This window comes from Leguminivora glycinivorella, chromosome 26, assembly GCF_023078275.1.
Source record: "Leguminivora glycinivorella isolate SPB_JAAS2020 chromosome 26, LegGlyc_1.1, whole genome shotgun sequence".
NCBI classification, from domain to species: Eukaryota; Metazoa; Arthropoda; class Insecta; order Lepidoptera; family Tortricidae; genus Leguminivora; species Leguminivora glycinivorella.
In genome coordinates, this window is record NC_062996.1 from 3,274,731 (window position 1) to 3,284,288 (window position 9,558).

General features: G+C 41.8%; 1 protein-coding gene across 1 annotated transcript; it reads right to left on the bottom strand.

The window, feature by feature from the left end:
* Nucleotides 1-1,072: 1,072 nt before the first annotated feature.
* LOC125239614 (zinc finger protein 726-like) lies at nt 1,073-8,853 on the bottom strand. Its single transcript, XM_048147227.1, has 7 exons — nt 8,840-8,853; nt 8,466-8,591; nt 6,254-6,395; nt 5,840-5,896; nt 4,889-4,957; nt 4,340-4,673; nt 1,073-2,018 (listed from the first exon to the last, which is right to left on the bottom strand). Exons 1-7 carry the CDS (start codon nt 8,840-8,842, stop codon nt 1,577-1,579), a joined length of 1,173 nt encoding a protein of 390 aa, XP_048003184.1. The 5' UTR covers nt 8,843-8,853; the 3' UTR covers nt 1,073-1,576.
* Between the last annotated feature and the right edge of the window lie 705 nt (nt 8,854-9,558).

The window sequence follows — 9,558 nt, forward strand, 5'->3', positions numbered from 1 at the left end:
TTAACAATAAATAGATAGATTTATTTGTATGCACATTTGTCAATTTTATTTTCAGAGCCTGGTTAGAGCATTTTTCAGGGGCGCAGTTTTGAAAGCTCGCACTGGGTGCATAAAAGGCTAGTTACGGCACTGAGTGCAGGTATTTGTTTGGTTTTCATATGTGATATTATGAAAGTACATCCGTTTATTACGACTCCGGATTTAACGACCAACCGCTTTTTACGACGTAATTTTACACAAAATCCGTTCGTCAAGTCCGGTTACAACGACGAGCGACAACGTTTTTACTAGTAAATTGAGGAACCAAAGCTATTTCCGCCCCAAGCTCGGCCCCGTCTTGCCTACGAGTAGCAAGATGAGATTGTGGCCATGTGACTTTTTGGAGCATTGGTTTTAATAATTTTAACAATTGGTTCGCCTCGGGTCTAATCTTATGAGCTAAATAGAACCCACTTTTTATTTTTCGATTGCGTATAAACTAGTTTTACTTAATAAAAAAATCGATTGTCATAATTACGTAAACCGAGGTTCAAGGAATGCGACTATTTATTATTACGAAATATGACAGTAATTTGCCGGTGATGAGCAACCACGCATACTAAAAAATGACATATCTTTAAACCGAAATGAAATTCGTTTTGTACGACGACGTCCAGTTAGTACGACGTAATATCAGCGGTCCCTTGGGCGTCGTTATAACCGGACTCTACTGTATATTTAAAATTATATTTTTAAAATAAAGGGAAAATGAAGATCTTGGTTTTCTTACGTTAATTCCTTGTATTACTGTCTCTGGGAGCTGTAGACCTTCGCGACATGCTTAGAAAACGCACAACTGACAAATATTTAGTCCTTAAAGTGATTATCACAGTAAAGTCATCTGCATTTTACAAAATTTCCAAAAACTAGATAAAAATGATCTTCATCGTGCAAGTAATACCTGCTACGATATCATAAACAACAGAGTTCTTGAAGGTATTGGTAATATTATTGCGTAGTACGGTAATTTACTAAAAATCCGCAAAACCGGTTAAAAACCGGTTAACCGGTTTTGAAGGTATAGGTTCGGTTATTTACCGGTTTTTAAAGTTAACCGGTTTTTGCAAACCCTACATGTGAGTTTTTTCGTGTAAGTTCTTGCCGGAGACAGATAGGAACTTTAAGCTACAAAAATCGCAAGAGTATGTAGTCTTGCCTGCGTGTGACGCGAAATGCGTTTTGAGATTGTCTAGTCGTTGAAACTCCTTGTTACATATGTCGCAAGCGTAAGGCTTGACCGACGCGTGAATCTTCTCGTGTCGTTTTAAAGAACCTGAGCTTATAAATGCTTTAGAACATACGTTACAGGCATAATCCTTCTGACCGATGTGTGATTTTATATGAGAGATCAGCTCATACTTATGCAAAGTTTGTTTATTACAATAATCACAGATATAGACTTGCTCCCCATGGCTTTGGCAGTTATATCTGCGTTTGTGTTTTTTGAGGTCTTGTTTCCGATGAAATCGCTTGGAACATAGATCGAAGGCGTAAGTATTTGTGTGAAATAAAGAATGTTTACGTAAATCAGCCTTACTCATGAACATTTCACTGCACAATTCACATGTAAAGCATTTGGGATTTGTGTGTATTTCTCTATGTATTTGCAGGGAAAGTAATCGTAAAAATAGCTTGCTACATTTGTCGCACGCATAGGTTTCTCTTTCGAGTGAATTAGTTTATGTCGCTTAAAGCAATCTATATTGCTGAACCGCTTTTGGCACTCTTCACAACTGAAGGGCTTGTCCCCAGAGTGTATTCGTTGATGATGTCTCTTTAATGTGCCCGAACGTGTAAAGTTCTCGTTGCATATTTTACAATTATATTTTTTAATTCCGGTGTGCTGTGGCATATGTGCATTTAAAGCAGCTAGTTGTGTAAACCCCTTATCGCAATACTTACAAAAATAAGGTTTTTCCCCGGTATGTGTCCGCTTATGGACTGTTAACGTGTTGTAATTAGACAGTATCTTATTACATACTAGCTTTTACCCGCGGCTTCGCCCGCGTAATAAAAGTATTCTTATTGAAACGTTTACAAAAAATAAGATTTTCATTTGGATCCTTAGGTTTCTTTGTAGGTACAGATGTCCGCGATTATTTCGATTAAGGTAAAGCGGGGCCATTCTCGACTGGAGGGCCATTGTAACTGATCTATTTGCTGTACGGTCCGGTTTTGGCTGACTGTACCTTACACATATTACTATTGCTTTAAAATAAATTCTTGCAATGATTGTAGAATTGTTACAAAGCGACCACAGCGTAGGTAGTAGGTACGAATATGTATGTATTTTACCTATTCAAATATTTATACTGGGGAAACTTCATACAACCCACATAGCCAGTATCTCGACGCTATGGTCGGCAGGGTAGAAAGTACTTCCTTGCATTATCGCTTACAATTTTTTCCATTTTGCTTATACTTATTGTAAACGTAAACATATAAAAGGCAAGCAAGCAACGATCTTCTTACAGCACATTGAATGTAATAGTTATTACGGATGCAGGATAGATAGATAGATAGATAGATACCTTCCCACTGAGCCACTGCCTTGATATCGATTGCCGACCGATTATTCCGACCCCAATCCCTATTCTTATCTCTATCTTTGTCCCCGTCCCCGTCCCCGTCCCCGTCCCAGTCCCCGTCCCCGTCCCCGTCCCCGTCCCCGTCCCCGTCCCCGTCCCCGTCCCCGTCCCCGCCCCCGCCCCCGTCCCCGTCCCCGTCCCTGTCCCTGTCCCTGTCCCTGTCCCTGTCCCTGTCCCTGTCCCTGTCCCTGTCCCTATCCCTGTGCCTAACCCTATCCCGTTCCTGTCCCTGTCCCTGTCCCTGTCCCTATCCCTGGCCCTGTTCCTGTCCTTGCCCCTGTCAAATTATCATGCTAGGAGGTGAACTTTAAAAAATCCTTTCTTAGTGCTCCTCTAAGGAACTTCCGTGTTAATTTGAAATCTCTTGAACCAGAAGTAAAGATAAAAACTAAAGCTATACTTATTGCTATTTTGGATATTTTAACCCCATTGCACAACAACAGGGGAGAAAATTTATTTTCTACCTCATTAAGTTTTAAAATCGTTGTATTTATCGTGATCAGCGACCCGATAAACCATAAAAACGATACTCATATTGTGCTTTTGACTTTACCCCCTTTGCACCCCTTTAGGGGTCAAATTTCTTTAGGAATCCTCCTGTGAAGTTTCGAATAAAATAGTCAAACTAATCTTGTTTCCCCATACAAACTTTGAACCCCCATTTCACCCTTTTAAGAGGAGAATTTTGAAAAATCCTTTCTTAGTGCTCCTCTACGCCATATAAGGAACCTATGTGCCAAATTTGAAATCTCTAGGACCAACAGTTTCGGCTGTGTGTTGATATGTCAATCAGTCAGTCAATATCTTCTTTTATATATTTAAACCCCATTGCACCACAACAGGGGAGAAGGTATTTCACTTCCGCCTCGTTAGATTTTAAAAACGTTGTGTTTATCGTGATCAGCGACCCGATAAACCATAAAAACGATACCCATATTGATTTTTTGACTTTATCACCCCCTTTTCACCCTTTTAGGGGTTAAATTTTCAAAAAACCTGAAACACGTAGTCAGTCATATGTCTTAAGGAATCTTCCTGTGAAGTTTCGAATAAAATAGTCAAACTAATCTTGTTTCCCCATACAAACTTTGAACCCCCATTTGACCCCCTTAGGTAGTGAATTTTGGAAAATTCTTTCTTAGTGCTCCTCTACACTATATAAGGAACCTACTTGACAAATTTGACATCTCTCGGACCAGCGGTTTCGGCTATGCGTTGATATGTCAGTCAGTCAGTCAATATCTTCTTTTATATATTTTTTTGATATTTAAACCCCATTGCACCACAACAGGGGAGAAGGTATTTCACTTCCGCCTCGTTAGATTTTAAAAACGTTGTATTTATCGTGATCAGCGACCCGATAAACCATAAAAACGATACCCATATTGATTTTTTGACTTTATCACCCCCTTTCACCCTTTTAGGGGTTAAATTTTCAAAAAACCTGAAACACGTATTCAGTCATATGTCTTAAGGAATCTTCCTGTGAAGTTTCGAATAAATTAGTCAAACTAATCTTGTTTCCCCATACAAACTTTGAACCCCCATTTAACCCCCTTAGGAGGTGAATTTTGGAAAATCCTTTCTTAGTGCTCCTCTACACTATATAGGGAACCTACGTGCCAAATTTGAAATCTCTAGGACCAGCGGTTTCGGCTGTGCGTTGATATGTCAGTCAGTCAGTCAGTCAGCTTCTTCTTTTATATATTTAGATGTTACAAATGAATTTCTTGTGAGTTTTTTTGTGACTAATATAAAGAGAATAATTAGAAATCTTTTCCGAACAACATTCACAAGTGTAAGCTTTTGTATGTGTTGATGTTATGTGTGTAGATAAAGTACGCTTAGAACTAAACTGTCGTCGGCAAGTGTCGCAGGTGTAGGGTTGTGTGCGGGGCTCTCGCTGCACAGTGGCGGGCGGCGGCGCGGGGCACGGCTGGCTCGCGCGCGGGGAGTCGCGGAGGCGCGCGAGCCTCACGCAGCAAGCCATCGCGAGCTGCTGTCTGGCGCGCTCCGCTTCCGCGCACCCCACACCGCCCGACGACACTGCAACAACAAATGACAGTCAAAGAGGCGTGATATCCCCAACCCTAAATTATGTACAACTGTCAATGATATATACATATCTGCGTGACATATACTCGTAAGTATTAGGTGTGTGAAATGTTTTTTTTAAGTTATACACATGATATGAGTTTATACGTATATCGTCGCTGGGGTAGTGTTGGTACATGATAATGAAATACGAAGCAGCAACTCACGAGACACGCAGTCTTCTTCGTTCTGCGCGTCCGACACCTCACACTCCGTATTGTTGGTAAAGTTTCCATCTGAAACAAACATATATTCTAATGAAATAATATTTAAAGTGGTTAGTGGTAATATAAGTAGGTATGATATATATGCAGACGTTTTTTTAGTAAATTGAGGAATGTTTGCAATCTGATTTATTCCCCAAAAATTGCGATCTTAAACATATATTATGCATGTTGTAATGAATCCACTGAGAGGGGAATATTGCAGCACAATCATTGATTTCAGTTTTTGCAAGAAAGAGGTCTAATCTGGCAAGATGTCGGAATTTTTCTTTTACATTTAACAGCCTGATATTACATGAAACAATACATTGGACTCTGTAGGGACTGTAGGGTCGGACGTAACCCGCCAATTAGGCGCGCGTACAGTCACACGGAATTGTCACCAAGATGTCGCTCTTAACTACTATTCACTATAACTACAAATTTCTTTAAACTAAAACTATGACAAGTAATAAAATTGTATAAGAATAATTTGATTTTGACACAGGTAAAGGCATCATCCGCTCAGTGTACCCCTTACATTACATTAGTGTCAAAAGGGGCTCTACGTACTGGCTTCGGTTTCGTGCACGCCTCCCAAAAGCCTGGAATACCCTATAGCTTCCGCGGTGGATGAGAAAGACATTTGAAATACATTTCCAAGGACTTGCAGTATTCTTGATGAAAGGGTTACTCTTATAAATAATTTAGCAACATAAACTAGTACCAAACTCATGTTCATGTCACACGCGAGTTGATTTCTTTCAGGGCCAAGGGATTACAACATAAATGTGAATAATATTAAGTCTGTGTAATACAGGAATACTAGCTCAGAACGTGTATTTAAGTTAAGGAGTATTTCTATTTCTACTTCAAAAGCTTATTGTAAAAAATAATAGTAAACTGGTCACTTACAAAGGAAAGGATCTTCACAAGCCTCATCTTCGGCCTCCAGGAGTGTCATTTCCTCATCTAAATCAAAAACATATAGATATTATATACCAGTATATGTACATATCTGTGAATTTAATTCAGGTATATGGTATAGTTATAAAAAAAGATGATAATGATATTTAGTACTTTAGTAACTAGGTGAGTATTTAGGTTGTTTATGTAAAATAAGTGCGTTTTCACATTATCCGATCCGATATCGGATTTCAGACCAATATCGTATAGATTACAGGCGCCATCTTGGATTTTTTCCATTGAAATCCTTCCGACATCTGATATTGGATCGGATAATGTGAAAAAGGACTAAAAACTACAGCAGCGCATACAAATATAGTCTACCAACTTAGCTGACTTATAAGCATCAAGGTAAGTATTAACCTTTGACTCGGTTTATGGTCTTCAAACTCTGCAATAGCGTGACCCGGCTCCGCTGCACTTGCAGCTTGAAATGGCACGCTTCCTGCAGCCGTCCCACACACACCTCGCAGATTCCGCTCTGATGATACTCACCCAAAGTTGCCTGCAAAATATGCATTACTATAACTTTAGGCAATAAAATAAGTACAGTAAGTGATACTGAATGATAAAAAACATTTTGACCTTCAATATAACAGAATGAAAATTTCTTATAAATAAATAAATATTGGGGACACCTTACACAGATCTTGTACTATGGGTGCTAAGCGACATGAAACATTCGGTAGAGACAATTTGGGAGAAGATGAACTCAAGGATGTCAAACTTAAAGATGTCCTTCTGTTCTGCAGGAAAACAAGAAGATTTGAGGAGAGAAGTGTGGGAGGGCAGCCGGGACAGTAACCTGCAGCTCCAACTCCAGGGAATTGGGCTGAATGAACGCACCAGCGATCGACAGCCACAGCGCCAGGCGTCCCTACACTACATCTACAGTATGGGTGCTAAGCGACGATATACATACTGAATAGATAAATACTTACTTATATACATAGAAAACATCCATGACTCAGGACCAAATATCTTTGCTCATCACACAAATAGATGCGGGATTCAAACCCAGGACCGCGGCTCAGCAGGCAGGGTCACTACCAACTGAGCCAGACCAGTCGTCAAATATGCTCAAAATTGGGGAACAGCGACCCCACATACCCGAGTGCTCCTGGGGAGTTCTGTTACCCGTAAGGCGGGTGGGTAGGACAGGACTCTCTACCTCTGACTTGCCTTGGCTGGCCGTCCAGAGTGGAGTCGTTAGGGGCGTTAGGGCTACATGCCTCAGGGGTGGAAGTGAAAATTTGCTTAAGACGCAAGTTGGTACAGTGACTTAATGGCCACTGGGCAGAAAGCGGTGTACACCTCTCGACACCCTTGAGTTCTCACACCGGTGTTGCCCTTGAGCCATCTTGGATGTCGCTTTTCGAGTCACTGTCTGCCAGAAATATAATTGGATACCGTTTTATTAGGCAGGCGTCTAGTTTTTTATCCCATAGCCCAGTATTTAGTCCATCTCTTTCATCCAATAGCCCAGTTCATTTTAGATTCCATTAACTGTCAAATAGTCCTTACACCCTGGCGGGTGTTGCTTCTGCGTATGTCCCTGTGTCCCATGATACGGGGAAGGGCAACATCCGCTCGGTGTACCCCTTACATTTCATTAAAGTGTCAAAAGGGCCTCTACGCGTTGGCTTCGGCCCCGCGCACGCCTCCCAAAGGTCCGGGAACACCATTGTTCCATGACGGGAAAGACATACAAATAATAATATATACTTTATTGTACACCACTTATTGACAATGAGATTACAAAAATAAAACATATTAAGAAGCAGGTAACAACAGGCGGTCTTATCGCTAAAAAGCGATCTCTACCAGACAACCTTAGGGAAGCAGGAAACAGATTGCAAAGAACAATGAAATGAATGAGGTATAGTAAGAAAACAAAGTTTGGTTTAGATAATGTTTTCCACTGGATTAAATAGATTTAGATACAAAACGAAGCATAATATCCATTCTAACTTTACCAAGAGCAATGGTTGGTAGAGAAATGTGACTATTGTCCCAGATTTTTAACGGTTAACTTACTTTGGGGTTACATTTTAAGGGCGCTGAAGGCCACCGGCTTAAAACTGCGTGCGTTGGGCTTCGGCCGACAATTTAAGTTTGAGGGCGCCTTCGGCGCCCGGCTTAGGACCGCGTGCGTCAGGCTTCGCCAGACACTTTAAGTTAGAGGGCGCCTTCAGCGCCCGGCTTGGGAGCGAGTGCGTCGGGTCGCCCGACACTTTAAGTTAGAGGGCGCCCGGCTTAGGACCGCGTGCGTCGTGCTTCGCCCGACACTTCCCGGCTTATGACCGCGTAACACTTCCAATATGAGCCTATGGAGCAGCTATCCTCAAGTGCAACGTGAAGGCCTAATCACTTACATGCACATATGGGTGTTTTTTATATCTATGTAATACACTTGTCATTGGCAAAGTCCTACGAGGCTGCCATATTGAATAAATGAAAATGAAATCTGGGACAATAGAGGGGAGAAAAACATTCTTGCTAAAGCTGAAACGGAGACGCTTTGCTCGCGCTCTATCAGGTATCTAATGCTGAGTAGGTACTAATAGCCACTTACATCAATTGCAAAGCATTCTTCCAACATGTCTAAGTATATCTCCGTTATTCCGAGCCGCGTGTACGGAGTCTTCATATCCTTCGCCGCGGGTCGCCGCAGGCAGCAGTGGCACTGGTATACCATATCCTGCATATCCATAGCTTAGATTAAATCGATGTGAGGAATAACATTTGATTACAAACTACTGTATCCAGAAGCGCCTCGATTTTGGTAGGCTCAAAAAGCGTCAGAGCATTGTTTATTTAATATAGGAGCTCCAAATGAGACTCAGAATAAATTAATTAAAGTGTCTTTTAACCACTATTAAGCAACCAGTAATAGTTGTAATCACTGATCAAACTCAAACTAGAAAACAGCTAGAAAAGAAAACAAACCATGTCCGATCCGATTTCTTTTTATTCGTCCTTCCGAACAGGCTAAGACCATTGGCCATACTGCCTCGTCTTCAGTAATTTTATCATATTAAGGGTGCGCGCACACGGGCGACAAAGTTGCTCGGCGACTTTCGTATTTGTATGAAAAGTTGCGTCGCCTCATGTGCGCACCTTCATACTAGCCCATAGACCAAGCGACGGAGACAAAACAGTTTTGTCTCCCGTCTGTGGGGGTCCTTAGTATGAGGCTCCGCGCACACGGGCGACAAAGTTGCTCGGCAACTTTCGTATTTGTATGAAAAGTTGCGTCGCCTCGTGTGCGCACCTTCAAAACGTAGTGATTCAATGCTCTTTGCGCGGAGTCTGAAAGTGCGCACACGAGGCGACGCAACTTTTCATACAAATTCGAAAGTCGCCGAGCAACTGTTGCCTCCGTGTGCGCGGGGCTTTACGCTCCGCACACACGGATCGGATGCAACAGTTGCACGGCGACATTTTTTGTCTCTGTCGTGCGTACAGGGAGTGACGACAGAGACAAAAAATGTCGCCGTGCAACTGTTGCATCCGTGTGCGCGGGCCCTTATGTATGTTTAGTGGTATGTATGCGTAGTATCTTCTGTAGTTTGTGGTGGTATGCAAGTGGTATGTTTACGTTTGCTTGCATGACGTTGACCACGGGCGTTCATCTACGAAGAACGAAATGCAGTGTGGCCATAGCG

Bases quoted from the DNA above. Each gene is read 5' to 3' on its own strand.
- LOC125239614 (XM_048147227.1), bottom strand. The intron at 4,958-5,839 runs GTAAGTGACCAG...TGTTTGTTTCAG, and splicing joins TTGTGAAGATCCTTTCCTTT to ATGGAAACTTTACCAACAAT. The intron at 2,019-4,339 runs CTAAATATATAA...GTAAAAGCTAGT, and splicing joins AAGAAATTCATTTGTAACAT to ATGTAATAAGATACTGTCTA.